Source organism: Setaria viridis, chromosome 9 (genome assembly GCF_005286985.2).
Source record: "Setaria viridis chromosome 9, Setaria_viridis_v4.0, whole genome shotgun sequence".
In the NCBI taxonomy this organism is placed as follows: domain Eukaryota; kingdom Viridiplantae; phylum Streptophyta; class Magnoliopsida; order Poales; family Poaceae; genus Setaria; species Setaria viridis.
Window position 1 is genome coordinate 5,126,277 of NC_048271.2, and position 20,240 is coordinate 5,146,516.

The 20,240-nt window shown below is 51.6% G+C and overlaps 5 protein-coding genes, 1 long non-coding RNA gene and 1 pseudogene across 6 annotated transcripts; 2 read left to right on the plus strand and 5 right to left on the minus strand.

Annotated features, from left to right (window-relative positions):
• Positions 1–2,848: 2,848 nt before the first annotated feature.
• LOC140221506 (uncharacterized) lies at positions 2,849–3,421 on the plus strand. The gene has a single exon (XM_072291214.1). It carries the CDS (start codon positions 2,849–2,851, stop codon positions 3,419–3,421), a length of 573 nt encoding a protein of 190 aa, XP_072147315.1.
• Positions 3,422–4,624: 1,203 nt separating this feature from the next.
• LOC117839875 (uncharacterized) lies at positions 4,625–10,365 on the plus strand. The gene is made up of 3 exons (XR_004636908.2): positions 4,625–5,963; positions 8,835–8,912; positions 9,422–10,365. It is a non-coding gene; the product is annotated as an uncharacterized lncRNA (long non-coding RNA).
• LOC117839874 (UDP-glycosyltransferase 83A1) lies at positions 6,382–8,101 on the minus strand. The gene is made up of 2 exons (XM_034720305.2): positions 7,496–8,101; positions 6,382–7,397 (listed from the first exon to the last, which is right to left on the minus strand). Exons 1-2 carry the CDS (start codon positions 7,986–7,988, stop codon positions 6,523–6,525), a joined length of 1,368 nt encoding a protein of 455 aa, XP_034576196.2. The 5' UTR covers positions 7,989–8,101; the 3' UTR covers positions 6,382–6,522.
• LOC140221292 (UDP-glycosyltransferase 83A1-like) lies at positions 9,151–10,999 on the minus strand. Its single transcript, XM_072290712.1, has 2 exons — positions 10,369–10,999; positions 9,151–10,287 (listed from the first exon to the last, which is right to left on the minus strand). The coding sequence occupies exons 1-2, from the start codon at positions 10,997–10,999 to the stop codon at positions 9,413–9,415; spliced, it is 1,506 nt and encodes a 501-aa protein (XP_072146813.1). The 3' UTR covers positions 9,151–9,412.
• Positions 11,000–11,879: 880 nt separating this feature from the next.
• LOC117839872 (UDP-glycosyltransferase 83A1) lies at positions 11,880–13,680 on the minus strand. The gene is made up of 2 exons (XM_034720304.2): positions 12,978–13,680; positions 11,880–12,865 (listed from the first exon to the last, which is right to left on the minus strand). The coding sequence occupies exons 1-2, from the start codon at positions 13,453–13,455 to the stop codon at positions 11,973–11,975; spliced, it is 1,371 nt and encodes a 456-aa protein (XP_034576195.1). The 5' UTR covers positions 13,456–13,680; the 3' UTR covers positions 11,880–11,972.
• Positions 13,681–14,656: 976 nt separating this feature from the next.
• On the minus strand, positions 14,657–17,143 carry LOC117839873 (UDP-glycosyltransferase 83A1-like; annotated as a pseudogene).
• Positions 17,144–18,356: 1,213 nt separating this feature from the next.
• LOC140221467 (UDP-glycosyltransferase 83A1-like) lies at positions 18,357–20,042 on the minus strand. The gene has a single exon (XM_072291119.1). The coding sequence runs from the start codon at positions 20,022–20,024 to the stop codon at positions 18,651–18,653; it is 1,374 nt and encodes a 457-aa protein (XP_072147220.1). The 5' UTR covers positions 20,025–20,042; the 3' UTR covers positions 18,357–18,650.
• Positions 20,043–20,240: the final 198 nt, after the last annotated feature.

Below are 20,240 nucleotides of genomic sequence, written 5' to 3' on the forward strand. Positions count from 1 at the left end.
TAGTCTGTAGTCACTGTCGTTTGATTAATGCTAGTAGTAGACTGAAAAAGACTCAATCTTTCTTTTCTCCTTAAGCCATCATTTAGGAAAAGGTTCTATGAGAAAGTTCTTTAATTTCCACAGTTCTAAGTCATGGATTGGCACATGCTCAAACTACCAAGTCAACAAATACCCTTGTTTTCTCACTCAAATGATAAATTCTTCCAAGTACAAGTCGGCCCATGTATAGTTGAATACTAAATACACTACATAGGAACCAAAACTCTGTCTAGTCAAACTAATTGAAATCTATTCAAAAGAAAAATGTATAACTAAGTTTTTTTCTAAATTTTTTTCCCATTTTATAAAACAGTGCCTAACACACAGACTTAGGACTTCATAAAGAAGACACAAGACAACAAACTAAACAAATCACAGTTTTAAAACCCCCACCATCCCTACCAACATGCAACATCGCCATCGACCACACCAACAAAAAAGGAAACGCGAAGAGACTCCCACTGAGACATTTCAACGAACACCGGATCTGCATCTCGGGTCTGGCTCCTCCGCCAACTACAGTCCACGCACGAATCCGCCGACAATGGAGTGAAGCAGAGGAAAAGGAACTACCATCACGGCGTCGCCCCACCCGAATCGGTTGCAACCGCCGCGGAGGCAACCAACCAGCCCAAGGAAAGCTGGTGATTCGCCTTTGAGTGCCTCTCACGCGAGACCACGAAACGCAATCAGGCCATGGCGACGACGACGAGGCGTACGGATCGGAGCAGAGGGGAGGAAGAAGTGTGATCTCTGCAGCATTACCTTCGGTTGCTTGGCGTGATGGGGAGCAACGTCAACTCTGCCGGCTTGGCGTTTTTCTCCTCCAGATTTGATCTGGTTTCAGTTGGAGTATTTACCGGCTCAACGGAGAGAGGGGAAGGAGACGTATCGTTTGCCTTTTTTAGAGCGTGATTTTGTTTGTTTCATGCAGTTAAAAAAAGATAGCTGGCACTCAATTAAAAAAATAAAAAGATGGTAGCGGGTAAAAAAATATTGCAGTGACAATGGCGTTTTATTCATGCGCTACAAGTGATTCAGCATAAAAAAAATGAAACTCCTATTGGTAACGGATCAACGTGAATGCAAGCAGAAACTTATGTCAGGACATCTCCAAATGAAAGATGCTTGCTACCAAATAGTATGTATATACATTTCCTAAAGTTTTTTTTAAACAAGACTAATGCCGCCATGCCGTCAAAAACACCATATTTAAATCGTTTCTCTAATATGCAAGTACTTCCTTCGGTCAAGAATATATTATTTATTACTTATCTTTGTCTTAGCAGTGCAAATTTGGCCATAATTTTTCTAAAATGTAAGCAAAATCTACACATGTGATTTTTATATTCTAAAACAAATGTTAAAAATAATCTATTAATGGTTAAAGTTTCAAAATTTTGATAGTAACTTAGTCAAAGCGTCATACATTTACAACCGAGGGAGGTATCTCATTATAGATGCTTAAAATGATGATTGCAGGATCTCCATTGTGATACTTACATGTGCAAGCGCCCATGAAAGCACCGGAGCATCATCAAGCAACAATGCTACAGGATATTGACAAAAGGTTTTATCTTTTCCTAAGTATGGAAGTGCCCTTGTAAGTACTTGAATAGTTGAATTAAAGATGGCCTTAAGGAGTATATGGTGATAATAAACTGCACAGAGGACCATGATATAAGGCGACTCATTTTCACCACAAAGTCTTTAATCTTGATGTAAGTTAGAGCTAGTAATAATGTTCAAAAAAAAAGTTTGATATGGTAAAATAAAACCTAGAATTATTCCACGTCCAATTTCCTATCTATTTCTCATGCCTCAATGGTCGCAGTTGCTCCAACCATTTGTTTCTTCTTCTTCTTCTTCTTCTTCTGCTCCTTTGCAAGCAGTATGCTGGTTATTTCTTCAACTATATATATGTTCTCAGAAAATATATTCAGATGATGGCATTTACTGTTAAATTTGAGTTGACAAACGCAAATTTAAAGGAGTACAAAATTAGTGGTAAATGATGATCGCCGGAACTCAAGCAGTATGCTGGTTATTTCTTCAACTATATATATGTTCTCAGAAAATATATTCAGATGATGGCATTTACTGTTAAATTTGAGTTGACAAACGCAAATTTAAAGGAGTACAAAATTAGTGGTAAATGACGATCGCCGGAACTCAGGTACTGCCATTCTCCAACAATCGCCGGAAGAAACTGCACAGTCACATCGTGAGGGAAAAAAAAATAAAGAACCCCTCCAATGTGACAAACAGAAAACCCACGCTGATCATATGCCTTATGAGACGCTGCAACAATACACGGAGACGGCAGTCAAGTGGCAGTGGACCAAAAGGATTTCATGTGTGCCAGCGTGGGGACTGGTCATTGGCCGATTGGGGAATGTCCCTTCCTGGCCGGAGATGGATCCAGTGACGGAGTAGCAAAGATCGCCGGCTGCTGTCGAGAAGTAGCAAAGACGACGATCCTGTCCGCATCAGACCGCAAACGGATCGACGCCAACCAGTTCATCAAGCTGACAACGCCATTGCAGGCTTGCAGCGTGGGCAAGTGGCAAACCCAAACAACGCCTTGTGCTGCGGGTTATGTGTCCACGACTAGTAATCTGGTTTGATCACTGGATTGGGCCGTTACCTCTGGCTGATACCTTCCCAGCGCTTTTCTCGCACTCGGGACGGCCGCATATCTCTGTCAGTGCGGCCTGGGCAGGAGGACAGTGGAATTTTCACCTTGTGTTCTCGCCTCAGCTCTGCAGCAGCCATTGCAACCCTCAGCTAGGTTCGTGATCAGCGCGGCATGGGTCACAAGATGTTGCTGTTCTCCTCGGCGGGCTTCTACCGTTGGACCGCAGCCTCCCAGCCGGCGGACCCGTTTGCTGCCCACATCTGGGCCAATGTGGCCATTCCATGCTGTAAGCAGCACTTCCTCTGGTTAGTGCACAGGCACCGCCTCCCGTCTGCCGCCCTGCTGCATCACCGTAACATCATCGACTCCCCGTCTTGTACCTTCCGTGGTGCTCGTGAGGATCAGGACCACCTGCTGCTTCGGTGCAACCGTGCTAGAAGGATCTGGCGCCTCCTTGGATGGCCCTCCGTGCCATATCTCAGTTCCTTCAGGGAGCTTTGGACCTTACCGGAGCTGCCGGACGGAACTGTGCCCAGCGCGCGGTCGGCAATCCTCGCTGCCATCCTTTGGCACATCTGGAAGGGCCGCAATGAATTGGTCTCCAATGGTGTTCATGTTCCCCCGCGCACCACCTTTACTGCCATCGCAACTGATCTTGAGCTCTGGAAGCATAGAACCAAGGATGAGTCTGCTAGGACCTCTCTAGTACTGTGGAGTTTGCATTTTAGGAACATTGTAATTTAGACACGCCACTCTATTTTTCTCTTCCTTCACAAATCTTGTATGCAACATTAATACAATTGTTCAGGCCAACAAGAAAAAGTGTGCACGCAAAATCAAACGCACCAAAATCTTCTTTTTCTTTTTGATTGATGAAAGATTAACCGTGCCAAACTCTGGCCCACAATTTCTACGGTTCCAGTCTCCTAGGAACTGAATGTTTGGCACTGCAGACCGCACACATCACTGCCTGAAGACGGCTCGGACTGCAGCAGGCTGCCTAAAAATGGACCCCAGGACAACGACGACCTGCCGTGACTGGAGCCGAGACGCGCGGCCGGCCGGAGCCACTTCGTCAACACTACTCAAAGAATTGAAGCGAGAGGTTCGCGTGGCTGTCGTGCGAACTCAGCAAGTCGTCTCGTTGGCCTCCGGGTTCGGCAGAGTTAGGAGGGTTCGTCGATCGATTCGTCTCACACAGCACGACGCATCAACCGACCGACAGGTTGCTCGCTCCGCTCGCTGTCCTGTTTCTTTTCCTGGCCATCTTTTTCCGGCCTCCAATGATGGCGAGCATGGCGTGTGCCCGCTTTGGGCACGTTACTATGTGCGAGCGAACATGCAGGGGGCTGGGGCTCGCCGCTCACCTACCCCCGACATGGGAGGGAAGCATCATCCTTGCTGCAAAAAGGGTAGGTCCTTTCGTGGGTTTCCTTTTTATTTGGGGTCCCTTCTTCTCCTCCAGTTTTTTTTTTTTTTTGAAAAGTACTTCTCCTCCAGTTCTCCGTTGCATTCCACAGCGAAGGAGCTGTCAGAAATTGCTGGAGCAGAACACGATTTTTTCGTGCTGTTGCACCGACGCTGAAAGCGATGTGGTACCGCTATTCTTTGTTCACTCTGAACTGCTTTTTGCCGTGAGTGTACAATATACTACTACAACTACACCACACTTGCTTGTCTTCTTTCCAAGGTTGGTTAAGAACTGCATCCTTGGATACCGGAACTAGAACCAACTAATCATCGAGCACCAAACCTGGCAAGGACAAGTTTGGCGAGCAATGTGTACGTACGTGCGCAAGATGACTAGATCTAGAATGAGAGGAATATGAACACTATTACACTAGTACTGTACGTGTTTTTTTTGCATGTGGGAAGCAAGAAAATGAGAACCAGGAAGCGCAGCCTCGGACGGAGGAGGTCAGGAGCCGGCACTGCAGGCGGGCGCAGGCCGTTGGAAGCCGCCTCGCAGGCGGGTCAGGTCGCAGCTCCCTGAAAACTCCAACCCAGGGGTCGCCAACGGCCAGCCCACGACACGTCACGTCACGTCCACCCCCTTTGACGGGAGGAGCGCGGCCTTGACGGCGACGGGGATCCCCTTGGCGAGCGGCGCCGGGTGAGCTGGAGCTCACGATGCGCCGGTGCGGCGGGACCAGGGAAGGGAAGGGAACCTCATTCCCCGATCCCCACGCTGGGATTTTGACTTTCCAGCGTGCGCTCCGCCGGCTGCTCGGGCGTCGGGCAGGCTGGCCACCGGCGTCGTCCTCTGTCTAATAACTCGACGCGTCTCGCCAATTCTTTACGCGTGCCGATGGATCCCGTGTGCCGCGCGCGGACACGGTCGCCAGTTCGCCACCGACTGGCCGACCGACGGCGTGCTGCGCCGCGCGCGCGCGCACGCGGCGGGAGGCACGGTTCGGCTCCGCGGCTGCGTCCGCCACCACATGGCGCTCGAGTTTGGCACGTACCGGCTTCGGCGCGGGTGGGCGGGCGGGTAGAGTAGAGGGGTCCAGAACTGCTGCGCTGTCCTGTTCGGTGGATGGATGGATCCAGCGATTCGATTTGCCACCACGTCGGTAACTGGACACGGAGGATTGGAGGTCTTTGAGAATGAGAGCATGTTGATGGCTTTGGATCTATTACTGCACAAGCATCTACACATCCTCCACATCTCATTTCCCGTCAATTTCGAGCGAGAGATCAGGCTGCTGACTGCTTATCTTTTTAGTTAGGAGATGGTCAATGATTTGACCTAGTAGAAAGGACAGGACCACTCTGGATCAGGCCGAAATAGGCAGTCCGAGGTGCCCCAAAATCTAACAGAAGCCCAACCAGGCCCAGATGTCCTTCTTATACCCCTGGGCCGAAATGAGACGATATCGAACCAACAAAACAAACCCCGCTCCACGGACCGACCTCCGCAACATCCTGCCTGAACCGTTGTCGTGATGCCGCTGGCGGCAGTTGGGAGTTGTGGGGCAGACCGGAGCAGGGGCAGCCGGAGAGCACGAGAGGAACCGCGGGAGGGCCGGAGGGAGCGGGTGCATCGTGCCCCCGGCGGCTTCGAAGGGGGCGTCTCGGCGCCCGTGCTCCAGCCATCGCCCGGCGTCCGGTACTATCCCCACACCGCCGAGGGTTGAGAACGGTACGGAACAAGGATCTCGTGAGCCGTGACTCCCAACCTCCGTGGGATGGCGCTGCCGTGGCGGCGGCGCCCCCGTGCTCGTCATTGGGGCTCGGCATTCCATCGAACGCCTCTCGTGCACCGTACGGCGACCACCTCTGTCAGGTATGCCATTGCTCCATTTTGAGTATCCTGCATTCCTACTTCCATTGCTAATCTCGAGATTCGTTCGATTTGGGGCGTTGATTGGCACTCTGGAAATCGAGAGACGTAGAAATTGAGGTTTCCGATTTCCTGTTCTTTTTCAGTGTCACTTTCAGTAACCAGTAGCTTGCTCGTTGTCCATTTCTGAAGTCTGAACACCAAGAGCTTTTACAGAGCGTGTCTAGCTCCAATGTGGCAGTTCCTTTAGGTCTATTAACATGAATTGGATAGCTAATGCTTGCCATTTTGCTCGATCTATTTTTCAGTTTTCATGAAATAACCTCACCTCCATTAACAACAGCTCCACCATCTGTAGAGTTCCTATGGGGTAACACATACACAGGGTGTGTGCATTTTATTGGAATTGTTACCTCTAAACTTAGAGAAAGAAGGGCTATATAGATTTTAATGCAAACATATAATACTGACATAAGAAATGATTACACGCAGAACCCAGCTCTGCAATAGTGCAACAATGTAGTATAACTGTCTGTGGAAACTGAGCCTAAATTCTTAAATATCACCCTTCTTGTAGCAATTTCACAAGTTTTAGCAAGTTGTGATGAGAGGATCCTCCCTCTCTGATGCTTGCACATGCCTTGTTCTTCCACATAACTGCCCTCGCCTTGATATCCTCAGTTCCCAGCAGCTGCGCAACCTTGTCCTTGATCTCCTCCTTTGTGATGACCCCTTGTTCATTGGCACAGAGCTTCAGTCCTGTCTTCCACACATTGCACACGTAGCTCTGGTTGCAGAACTGGTCAGAAAAGTAGGGGCAGCACAAGAACGGGACACCATGGAGCACACCTTCCATCGTTGAGTTCCATCCGCAGTGTGTCATGAAACAAGCAACTGACGGGTGTGAGAGTACCCTTTGCTGGGGGGCCCAAGTGACAACCAGTCCTTTGCCACTGGTACTCTGCTTAAATTGGTTGAACCACTCCTCTTTGATTTCCCTGGTGAAGTTTGGCCGGACCACCCATAGGAATGGCCTGCCAGATAACACAAGTCCATTGGCGAGCTCTTGGAATCTCGTCACATCAAAGACAGTAGAGCTCCCGAATGCCGCATATATGACAGAGCCAGGGGCTTGCTTGTCAAGCCAGGTGAGGCAGGTCTGGTCTTCAGACCAGAAATTACCAGTCAGCTCTGACATCGGCGCTACCAATGGACCGATAGGCAATGCATTGGGGAGGAGAGCCAATGCTTCAGGTTCCACCTCTCTAAATGTGTTGCAGATGATGGCCTCAGCAAGTGCCATCAATTTGTTAGTATCAATGACATTCCGTATGTTCACTCTGCGCCTCTCTGTGGTGCTGCCCAGGCTGACCCAGGGGATCTCAGTTGAGTCAGTGGGTGGCATCAGTTGGATCATCTTGTGCATTTTCACGTTCCCTGCATCAAATTCAATATTCTTGATCATTTAGTCATAAGATGCAAGGAGGAAACTGACAGTATGGAATTTGCTAGGATTAAAGGGATTTGATTCTTACCACTTTCATCGATAACACCATCCTCAATTAGTTTGGGAAGTTTCATCCTTAGTGCAAACACAGATGCTGAGTAAGTTAAGCACAAAGCAATACGTACTCCCACTGTGTTGGTCAGTTTTAGTGCCCAGCTCATAGACACATCTGCTATCACCCATTTTATCTTCTTGATTTTGATAAGCTCCTCAAGGGGGCTGAACATGGCAGCTGGTAAACCACCAACCAACTTGCCAATGTCTGTGTGATCATCAGCAGGGTCCATACCATCTGGAATGGATAGCATGTGAATTCCTCCATGGATCACTCCCTTGTTTTGCATGGACTTAAGGATACAATCGTGGTTGAACTCAGTGTTTACAAAGTAAATCTTGAATCCATAGTCGACTAGCCTGTGGGACAACTCCATTAGTGGAATGACATGACCTTGTGCAGGGAAGGGAAGCACCATGACATGAGGTTGAGGAGCAGGAGCAGCCATAATGGTTGTTTCTGTCATGGCTACAAACAGTTATGTGCCTTTGTGGGTTCAGTGCTTGCTGCTCGCTGTGGATAGATGTAACCAGATTGGTCCATCGGGTGTGCATATAAAGGGTGCCATATCATGGTTGTTGCATCATACCATACATCAGCAAATTTGTAGCCTGTTTATAGGTCTCACTTTTCCAAAGAGAAGGTTATCTTCACAATCATTCAGTCCAGAGCTGATCACTTTCTTTTCTCTGTCTTGCCGGGCAAGCAAAGTAGCCACGTACCTAGGGGATGGAGACGTTGCAAATAGCATATGCTTAGATGTATTTGCACGTGACTGAGATGATTGCTGAGCAAACTAGACTACTCTACCTGTGGCTAGGGGTGGTAAAGGACCCTCTAATTTAACCTAGCAAATTTAAGGATCGGGCTCAATAAGGGCTGGACTATAAGATTATATGATTTTGAACTAAAAATTGATAGTGCTGAGTTGGATTGTGAAGAAGGCATGAGGGCCATGATCCATTACCACCCCTACCTGTGGCCCTCTGGCCTATCCATTGTTTTAAAAATAAAAAGATTCACTGGAAATTCGAATAGCTTCAAAGATATTGGTACTCTACAAAAAGGCAAATACATTTTTAGTTCATCTGGAAATAAGAGAAGTTTAGAACATCTATTTTCTTGGCTCTTGGCCATTACTTCGAACCTTATGTCTGAAATATTGAAATCCTATGTGTCCAAAGTTAACACTGATCATGGATATCAAATCAATTTCACATATCATCTTCTGTTTGTAAACTTTATCGATATTTTGATGTGTTGTGTTCATCTACCTTTGGAGAAATCTCATGTTAATTTGCATACTCTGCAGAAAATCCAAGGAGCCAGATTATCTTGGAATAACTCAAATACCATGGCCTGGTCTCATGGAGCATCTGCAATATTTTCGGTAAGGCTGCATCTGTTCAGTTGTGCAATTCCTTACCCAATTAGTTATTTGAGGTGTATAGTGACACTTACACTGTATCATGAACATTTTTGGCTGGGCTGAGTGCTAATATATACTCTGATACTCCGGTGAACTCTGTATTTGCTTCTAGTTGTAGGGTTCTGCTAGCTCAGTTTTTTATGGTTGGGTCGAGACAGCAGGCATTCAGTATTACTATGCTTACCGTAGCAATTGCTGCTTCTTTTGAACCTCCTTAGCCATTTTGCAGATCTATAGATTGTTAAAAAAAATAATATTACAAAAGGCATTTTCTTAAGATGTTCCATGTGTCACCATTAGTACATGGCCCATAGCAGCGACCAAGTACCACGAGTACCACGAGGGCAAATTGCATTTGGCATTTGCTGTCATGTGATAACGACATGTATCCAACTTCGAATGCGACCTTCGACGATGTTTCTCCAACCAAGTACCCTCCTCTGACAAGCTAAAAATTACTGTTATCTCAGCAGGTTCACAAACTTGAGCAGATCCTGATGTGAGGACCCTCCATCCGCGATGCTCGCGCACGCCCTGCTCTTCAGGGACAACGCCCTCGCCTTGATCCCCTCGTCTCCAAGCAGCCGGGCGACCTTGTCCCTGATCTCCTCCTTGGTGACAATCCCCCGTTCGTCTGCGCAGATCCTCAAGCCGGCACCCCACAGGTCGCAGATGTAGCTTTGGTTCAAGAACTGGTCGGCAAAGTATGGCCAGCACAGGAACGGGACGCCATGACGCACCCCTTCCATCGTCGAGTTCCATCCGCAGTGTGAGATGAAGCATGCCACCGAGGGGTGCGAGAGCACACGCTGCTGGGGAGCCCAGCCGACGACCAGCCCCTTGCCTCCAACACGGCATCTGAACTCGTCCAGCCAGCCTTCATCGACGCCGTCCGCGAAGTTCGGGCGGACCACCCACAGGAACGGCCGTCCGGTGAGCTCCAGCCCGTCGGCGAGCTCTTGGAGCCTTGCAGTGTCGAAGACTGTGTAGCTCCCAAATGCCACATAGGCAACTGAGCTGGGGGCCTGCGCGTCAAGCCAGGCGAGGGAGGTCAGGTCTTCAGGCCAGAAATGGCTGGCTGACGTGGACTTGGATGCCACAAGGGGGCCGATGACCAGAGGCTCCTTGGGGAGGAGGGCCAGCGCCTCGGACTCGATCTCTTGGAACGTGTTGCAGACGATGGCGTCGGCGAGCGTGCATGCCGGGTGGCTCTTGATCACGCTCTGCAGCATTGCTCTTCGTGACTCGGGGCTCTTGGCCAAACTAGTCCATGGGAGCTCGGCAATGGCCGGCATCTTTGGGCTCAGCTGGATCCTCTCATTCCTCTTCACATTCCCTGCATACGGAAACATCATGTCCAACATGAATCGATGTGGAGAAGTCAATGGAACTTAGAAATTGCATGTTTTGCTCCTACCACTTTCGTCAATGATGCCATCCTCTATCAGCTTGGGAATGTGCGCCCTCAGCACGAAGACGGCGGCCGAATACGTCAAGAACAAGGCGACGCGCACGCCCACCGTGGCGGCCAGGTCCAGCGCCCAGTTCATGGAGACGTCGACCACCACCCAACGGGTGTTCCTAGCTCTGATCACCTCCTCGAGGCGGCCAAGCATCGCCGCCGGCAAGCTCTGGCCCAGCTCAGCGATGTCGGTGCGGTCGCCGTCAGGGCCCATGCCGTCCGGGAGGGAGACGAAGCGGATCCCGGCGTGGGCAGCTGCTCCTCCGGCCTCTCCTCCTGCCGCCATGGCCGCGAGGACGCGGGCTTGGTTATATTCCGTGTTGACGAAGTCGACCTCGAAGCCATGGTCGGCGAGCCGGCGGGACAGCTCCATGAGCGGCATGACATGGCCCTGCGCTGGGAAGGGCAGCACCATGACACGAGGCCGGGGAGGAGACGTGGCGGCCATGGAGGCCGTCAGAGCTCGGTGCCTGCTGTGGGATGCTTCTTCCGGTTGCTGTGGTCTGTGGATATATATGGAGAATTGGAGATAGAATAGCAGCCTGTGGCCATATCGCCCCGGTGTGCTTTGTCGGGCGACCACCATAGATGCAGTTGCGTCAGATCTTGCATCATCCAGAATTCATCTGTACTCATCTGCTTGCCCATCGGTTTCTAACTTTCCCATCTTACTACAAGCGTTCGTATGATTTTTTTAAAAAGTATTACTCATATGATTTTATTATAGTATGTTAGGAGCAATGAAGAACATGTACAGCTTCTTGACAACTAATTCCTGGCAGGGACAAACCAATGCCGTTTTACGCTCCCAACAGAACTGCTCACGTGTTGATTTTATTTCCTCGCGTTCTTGATGGCACTTTGATAGAGTGAAGTTCCCTGCAACATTATTTTATGCAGCAAGGGCACCAGTAACAGTGTAATAGTACTCTCTTTCCTGGAACAGTGGACCCTCGCTGAAAGCTGAGTTTTTTTTTCCTGTCTGGAACTTCTGTATTGTTGCATTGCACTTGCTCTCTAGTGATACAATTCCAAATGTGGGACAATCCTTTGTATGTTTGCCTAAAACAATGCGATGAGACAATGGTCCACCTACATGTTTGCATATCTAAGCTCCGTTTTCTTCCACTGACTTATTTTTAGCACCCGTCACATCGAATGTTTAAGATATTAATTAGGAGTATTAAACGTAGACTATTTACAAAACTCATTACATAAGACGAATCTAAACGGTGAGACGAATCTATTAAGCCTAATTAGTCCATGATTTGACAACGTGTTGCTACAGTAAACATTTGCTAATAATGGATTAATTAGGCTTAATTAGGCTTAATAGATTCATCTCGCCGTTTAGATTCGTCTTATGTAATGGGTTTTGTAAATAGTCTACGTTTAATACTCCTAATTAGTATCTAAACATTCGATGTGACACGTGCTAAAAATAAGTCAGTGGAAGAAAACGCCCCTAAACAATGCTCCTTTCTTCTTACGGCTCTGCAACAAATGTATATCTAAAAATTTCCCTCTGAACGTCTCAAAATTTCCTGACATGCTGAAGTCTAATCTTCTCTTAGCAGGTTCACAAGCTTGAGCAGATCCTGATGCGAGGCGCCTCCGTCCGCGACGCTGGCGCACGACGCTCCCTGCAAGGACAGCGCCCTCGCCCTGATCTCCTCGTCCCGGAGCAGCCGCGCCACCTTGCCCCTGATCTCCTCCTTGGTGACGATGCCCCGCTCGTCGGCGCGGATCCTCAAGCCAATGCCCCACAGGTCGCAGATGTAGCTCTGGTTCAGGAACTGGTCGGCGAAGTAGGGCCAGCACAGGAACGGCACGCCGTGCCGCACCCCTTCCATGGTCGAGTTCCACCCGCAGTGCGACACGAAGCACGCGACCGAGGGGTGCGAGAGCACGCGCTGCTGGGGAGCCCAGCCGACGACGAGCCCCTTGCCGGCGACGCGGCGCCGGAACTCGTCGAGCCAGCCCTCCCCGACGCCGTCGGCGGCGAAGTTCGGCCGGACCACCCACAGGAACGGCCGCCCGGCGAGCACCAGCCCGTCGGCGAGCTCCTGGAGCCGTTCCGCGTCGAACACAGTGAGGCTCCCGAACGCCACGTAGACGACTGAGCCGGGAGCCTGCGCGTCGAGCCAGGGGAGGCAGATCTCGTCTTCGGCCCAGAAATGGCCGCCCGCCGAAGTCGACTTGGGCGCCTCCAACGGGCCGATGGCCAGCGCCGGTATGGGTAGGAGGGGCAGCGCCGCGGACTCGATCTCCCGGAACGTGTTGCAGACGATGGTTTCGGCGAGCCTGAATGTTGGGTTGTTCTTGAGGACGGTCTGAATCATGGCTCTGCGTGACTCCGGGCTCTTGCCAAGGCTGATCCAGGGAAGCTCGGTGGCGTCGATGGCCGGCATCTTGGGGTTCAGCTGGATCCTCTCATTCCTTTTCATACTCCCTGCAGATGTAAACCATGCCCTTGAGATTCAGAACCTGATTTTTCTAAATTAAAAATTTAAAAAGCTAAACTGAATTGTTTTTCTAGGGGTTCATTTTTTGCTTGCTCTTACCTGTTTCGTCGATGATGCCATCCTCTATCATCTTGGGAACTTGCAGCCGCAGCGCGAAGTTGGCGGCCGAGAAAGTGGAGAACAAGGCGACGCGCACGCCCACCGTGGGGACCAGCTCCAGCACAAAGCTCATGGACACGTCAGCCACCACCCACCTTATCTTCCTGGACCTGATCGTCTCCTCCAGGCCGCCGAGCATCGCCGCCGGCAAGCCTTGGAGCAGCTTGCCGATGTCCGTGCGGTCGCCGTCGGGGCCCATGCCGTCGGGGAAGGAGACCAGGTCGATCGCGCCGCCGCCAGGGATCGTCGCCCCTGCCAAGGCCGCGAGGATGCGGGCGTGGTTGAAGTCCGTGTTCACGAAGACGACCTCGAGGCCGTGCTCGACGAGGCGGTGCGACAGCTCCATGAGCGGCATGACGTGGCCCTGTGCAGGGAAGGGCAGCACCATGACACGAGGCCGAGGAGGTGACGCCGCCATGGATGCAGCTCTTGCGTGATTGCGTCGGAGTGGGTATACGCCTATACGGCTACTGGCTACAGGGTCACAAATGAGAGGCACAGAGAGATCGTGTCGCTTGCGACGGCGCTATTCCTTGTGGCCGGGATGCTTACGGAATATGAAGGCGGATTCGTCATGCTCATGCCTTGCATCAGCCGGAGTGTACTAGTGGTGCTGGACTTGGTCAGTCATTCGTATCTTTGCGCGGCGACAGCCGAAAAAATTAAGTCATGTTGAACTGTACGACAGATTGGCTGTATACTGTATAGCAGCATATTCAGGCTGTCGACTTGCCGTTGTGTAACGGCTAAATTCTGCCAACTTGACAGCTAGTAGCTTTCTAAAAAAATGATGCTGGTTGCTGGCCACAGAAAGCAAATTTAATGAGCAAAATAAAGTAACATACGAAGGGCTTGTTTGACAGGGATGTGGCTGTGGCTGAAACTACTGTGGCTGCTCCGGTGGAGCGACTTCTCTGGTAAAGCTGAAGCCGTTTTGGAGAGTGTTTGGCAAAACAGTTCCTCTTGTATCTTTAGGAATGGCTGGGAGGGATCAAATATCCTATATACCCTTAGCTATGTGATTTGGATGTACACTTGAGTATATGTTTGCCCTCAATTATAATGTGATTTCTCGTATGAAATGAAAAAAATAATGAATAGAAATTAGATTAACCAATAATGAGTAGGTTGATATATATAATTAACCAATAATTTATATGTTATTTCATTTGAAATAAAATTTATTAGTAAATATATGATTAAATCAATAATTATCTTTTCCCTTTTCTTTTTTTCTCTCCATTTTTTCTCTTCTTTTTTCGTGCCTTATCCCGTCCTCGTCCTTCACACCAGGCTCTGTTCCTTACTCCTGATCCGCTTTCATTGTGACTCGCCTGCCCGGGTGCTGCTACTGCTAATTCGCCGCAGCAGTTCCATTCTCTCAGCTGGATGCTACTGCTACTCCTTCATCGCTGCCCCCAGCTCGCACCCACGCCGGGCCACGCGGCCACACTAGTGGTTGATGGAGCGAGCGGGTGCGCTCAGGCACAAGGCTACGCCTGGCCCTCGCCTTCCTTCTCCATACTACTTCCCCGTTGTGCTCTTTCTACACCGCGCACCGTATCTCCACCGCCGCCGCGCTTCCCCGGCAAGCGCCATTGACGAGCACCGCTCGGGCGGGGGCATTTTGCCAAGGATCTTGGGAGGTGGGGTTGAAGACGCGGGGAATCCCTTTTTTCGGCTTCCTCTCCGTCGGAAGGCTCCAGAGAGCGAGTTTCGCGGGAGCTTAGATGGCGAAGCTGTTTTGGGGTGCTCTTTGGCAGGGCTTCACCAGAAGCCGATGGAGAAGCCGCCGGTGAAGCCCTGCCAAATAGGGTCGAAATGTGATTCATAAAAAAAAAGAAACACTCCAATAGCGACTGACATTGAAAATACACAACATCTTCTATGGATTTCCAGGACAAGGTTCAGAACATTTTGGGAAGGGACTTTTTTCTTCTTCCGCTGCCCTCTCCTCCGTTCAGTGTTTTTCAAGAGGATTCATAGCAGCCATGATGAAATCCCGACAAACAGCGTCACGGCGATATTATTTTCCAAATCCTTTTCTGCTCTCCGAGCTTGTCGTTTTTGTATTGGGCTCAGGCCTCTCGGGCTGTTTTACATGGAGAAGACCAGTCGCGGGCCAAATTTAATAAGGCCCTAAGACCCAGTCCAACAACCCATAACTTCACTAGACTCTAACGGTCTAACCCAGTTCATGGCCTAATGGGCTAGAGTCTAGTAACTCACTACTGACTTGCCAGAGCAAGCGTGCCGAGCGCTCATCGTCGGCGTCTCATCGCCCGTCGGCTGGCGGCGCCTTCATTAGCTCTGGCATCCAAACGACACACACCTACTGTTCTCTCAGGAGATTCACAAATCTGAGCAGATTCTGATGCGAGGACCCTCCACCGGCGACGCTCGCGCGCGCCGCGCTCTTCAGCAGCAGCGCCCTCGCCCTGATCCCCTCGTTGCCGAGCAGCCGCTCCAGCTTGTCCCTGACCTCCTCCTTCGCGACGACGCCCCGCTCATCGGCGCGGAGCTCCGCGCCAGAGCGCCACACGTCGCAGGCGTAGCTCCGGTTGCAGAACTGGTCGCCGAAGCGGGGCCAGCACAGGAACGGCACGCCGTGCCTCGCCCCTTCCATCATCGAGTTCCACCCGCAGTGCGTCACGAAGCAGGCCACCGACGGGTGTGCGAGCACGCGCTGCTGGCCACCCAGCCGACGACCAGCCCCGTGCCGCCGACTCGGCGCCTGATCTCGTCGACCCAGCCGTCGCCGGCGGAGTTCGGCCGGACCACCCACAGGAACGGCCGGCCGGTTAGCGCCAGCCCGTCGGCGAGCTCTTGGAGCCGCGTCGCGTCGAAGACCGCCAGGCTCCCGAACGCCACGTAGACGACGGAGCCGGGTGCCTGCGCGTCGAGCCAGGTGAAGCAGGTCGGGTCGTCGGGCCAGAAATGGCCGGCCGCCGGCGTGGAATTGGGCGCCTCAAGCGGGCCGACGGCCAGCACCGCCTTCTGGATGAGGGCCAACGCCCCGGACTCGATCTCCTGGAAGGTGTTTGAGACTATGCTGTCGGCGAGCGCCATTGCCGTGCTGGTCTTGGTCACGTCTGGAAGATGGCCCTCCGTGCCTCTGGGGTCTTGCCGACGCTGCTCCAGGGGAGCTCGGCCGCTTCAACAACCGGCATCTTGGGGCTCAACTTGATCCTCTCGTTCCTTTCTACGTTCTCTGTGCAATCACCAAGCATGTCGTTTGATGCTAACGCTATGATTGCAAGATGGTACTTTAGAATCACACGTCGTCCATCATGTCTCACCATTTTCGTCGATGACGCCGTCCTCGATCATCTTAGGAGTGTGCAGCCTCAGCGCGAAGGCGGCCGACGAGAACGGCAGAAACAAGGCAACGCGCACCCCCACCGTGGCGGCCAGCTCCAGTGCCCAGGTCATGGGCACGTTGACCACCATCCACCTGATCTGCTCGGACCCGATCAGCTCCTCGACGCGCCGAGCATCGCTGGCGGCAGGCCCTCGGCGAGCTTGCCGATGTTGGAGCGGTCGGCGTCGGGGCCCATGCCATCAGGGAAGGAGACCATGTGGATACCGGCAGGGACCCGTCCGGTCTGGTTTCCTTCTCCTCCTTCCATGGCCCTGATGATGCGGGCATGGTTGAAGTCCGTGTTAACGAAGTAGACCTCGATGCCATGCTCGGCGAGCCGGTGAGACAGCTCCATGAGGGGCATGACATGGCCCTGCGCAGATAACGGAAGCATCAGGACACGGGGATGGGGAGGAGCCGCCGCCATGGAGGCTGTTGCGTGCTTGCCTTGGAGTCATCCGTGCGGCTACCGGTAATGGTTAGCCTGTGAATTGAGCGTGATGAGTCTATGGACGCTGGCTCGGTTGGTGCGAAGATGGCTGATGGCCACATCCAGCAGCGGGATCGCCGGATCCGAACCTCGATCGCCGGCTCATTCTTTAGTGAAGGCTCGTCTCGTTGATTCGTATTTAAAAGAGCAACTTCATCGATGCAACGGCATCGTTTTTTAGTACTGCCAGACAAAACTTCGTCCCGGTGCGTGGCGCGTCCAGGTCGTAATAATTTGAAACACATCCTGTCTGTATAGATTATAGAGCCTAGCAGTGGATCGGTATTTTTTAGAGTGCTCCAACTAAGTGACGTTTCGATGTTGAGTCAATCATTTAAAATTTAGACTGTAAATTATCTTTTGCATATTGAGGTTTGATGTTTGAAAATGGTATAAATGTTGGAATAAGAGGCATTTTACGGTTCATTTTAATTCCAAATATTAAATAAAACATGACATGAACGATAGTATAAATAGGAGCATAAACATTTGTGTCTATAGCAATGAACATAAAGCATGTGATGGAAATAATAGAAAACAAATAATTAACCAGAAAGTTCATGAGAGTACCCTACAACGGGCTAGTGGTGGGGCACCGGATGCGTTGTTACTCGACATTTCGAGCCTATTCGATGTAGTCGATCAAAGTCGATGCTGTGCAGATGTTCGCCGTGCAATTGCGCCTTAAGGAAGAAGAGGTGCGCAGCGAGCAGTCGTGCAGATGCGCTCCCTAAAAACTTTATTCGCCTTCACTTTCGATGCAGAAGTCGCAGAAGATGGAGGTTCCGGAGACCTGCCCTCCCAACACTAGTGCACGGGAGCGCTGGGATGAGGATGCAGATCGAATGTAGCAACTAAAAAAAGAAGTGTATTTCGTCTCTTTTCTGAGGTCAAAGTACCTTTCTTGCAACGCATGAAGACACAAAGTCACCAAGCACCGCGTGGCTTTTCACTTGTGCAACATGCACCAAATAACTCCAAGGCTGCTAACGTTAACGCATTTGCATGCACCTTATGGCTTCCGTGACATGCACACTATTCCCACCAGCAACCGCATGATTTTAAATTCTGCATGCTACCGCATATACACTTCACTCTTAGTATTGAAATGGACCTTTGTAATTTATTGATTAATTGTATTTTATCCAAGAATAAACCCTGAATAAATCCAACAATAAATAGTTTTGTATGAAAAATAGTTTCACAATATCCATTTTTTTGCTTGATGTAACAAATATCGCAACTAAAATTATTGGTCAAAGTTGTGTTTTGACAATCACGCCCCACGTAGTAATTACAATAATGCACTTGACAAGTTAAAATACAACTTTGACTACATATACTCATGTCTAGATACATAATAAAAAATTATATATCTAGAAAAGTCAAAACGAATAGTAATTTGGGATGGGGTGACTATACAAGATATGCGATTACGGAACCACCTTTTGGCTTTTGGGAAACAAGGAGTAAAAGTTGTCATTATATACGTTAACTTGCCAGCATTGCTTCAAGGCTATGGCGGAAAAATATCAACAATTCAAGTCACCATTTCAGATCATTTCCAGGAACGATAGGAGATCAAGGACAAAATTATGAAAAATACCCAAATGTAGCATAAAAAGAAGCTAGCTATCTATGCTATTTGCGCGGGCCGACTTTTACTCCATCAAAAAGAGTATCTCACGGTTCAAGTGTCCGCAATCCTGAGAATCGTCGGGCTTATCCACAATCACCGTTTCGCCTCAAATTATCAGCCCAATCAGGTCGCAGATCCTTTCACGAGGTCCACGAATCGTTCGAGATTCCGGCGCGACGACCCGTCCTCGCCGACGGCCCGCCGGGCGAGGTCCCGTAGCGCGAGCGCCCTCGCCTTCGTCCCCGCGTCGCCGAGCAGCTCCTCCACCTTCCCCCGCACCACGTCCCTTCCCACGAGCCCCGTCGTCGTCCCGCCGCCGGCCGGCCGCGGCACCTTGATCCCCGTCCTCCACACGTCGCAGATGTAGCTCTGGTTCAGGAACTGGTCGGTGAAGTATGGCCAGCACAGGAGCGGCACGCCGTTGGCCACGGCCTCCATCGTCGAGTTCCAGCCGCAGTGCGTCAGGAAGCAGGCGACCGCGGGGTGCGCCAGCACGCGCCGCTGCGGGCACCAGCTCACCACGCGCCCGCGCGGCGCGGCGCGGCGGCGGAGCCGGTCGAGGAGCTCCTCGCCCGCCGACCCCGGCCTGACCACCCACAGGAAAGGCCGGGAGGTCAGCGCGAGCCCTTCGGCCAGCTCCACGAGCTGCGCGGTGTCGTAGGCGGCGAAGCTGCCGAACGCCACGTACACGACGGAGTTGGCCGGCTGCGCGTCCAGCCACGCCGCGCAGGAGGCGTCCTCGGTCCAGAAGCTTCCCACCGGCTTGTCGGAGGAGAGCGGGCCCACGGGAAGGACGCTGGGGAACAGCGCGAGGGCTCCGGGCTCCAGCTCCTGGATGGTGTTGCACACGATGGCCTCGGCGAGGTGCGTGGCCGCGTTGTTCCGGAGGATCAACTGGAAGATGACCGGCTGGCCCCTGGTGTCGCCGGCGCGGTTCCACGAGAACTCCGACGTGTCGATGGGTGGCATCGCCGGAGCCAGCTGGAACGTGCCGCGCCGCCTCGGCCAGCCCCTGTCGTCAAGGATGCCATCGCTGATCATCTCCGGAATTCTGATCCTTGTCGCGAACATCGCGGCCGACGACGGGCAGAACCCGGCGGCCCGGAGGCCGAGCCTCTTCGCCACGGGAAAGGCCCACGCCATGTTCACGTCGGCGACCAACCAGGTGATCCTCCCGCGCCCCCGCGCATCAGCATTGATCCTGGCAACGAGCTTCCCCAGCTCGACGGGCATGACCTTCGAGAACGAGTCGGTGAGACGGGCGAGGTCCTTCCGGTCTTCGCCGCAGCCCAGGCCGTCGGGCACCGACACCATGTCGACACCGCCGAGCACGCTGTCCCTGCTCGCCAAGGCGCCAAGGATGAGGCCGTGGTTCAGCTCGGTGTTGACGAAGGTGACCTTGACACCGTGCTCGACGAGGCTGTGGGAGAGCTCCATCATAGGGATGACATGGCCCTGCGCGGGGTAAGGCAGCACCAGGACGCGAGTTGCCGCCATGAGAGATAAGGTGGGAAAGGAACTTGCGCTGTGGTGCGGTAGTGGTTTGAGCTTGCTGAGTATAAAGACAAGCAGCAAAGGAACAAAAGTGCAAGATTGATCGACAAGAACAGCCCAATGCTGTTCGTCGGCACGTAGATAAAAAAAAGGAAAAGAAGATACGCATATCAGGGGAGGTTTGTTTACTGACCAATAATGATTGTCGAAGGACGATGA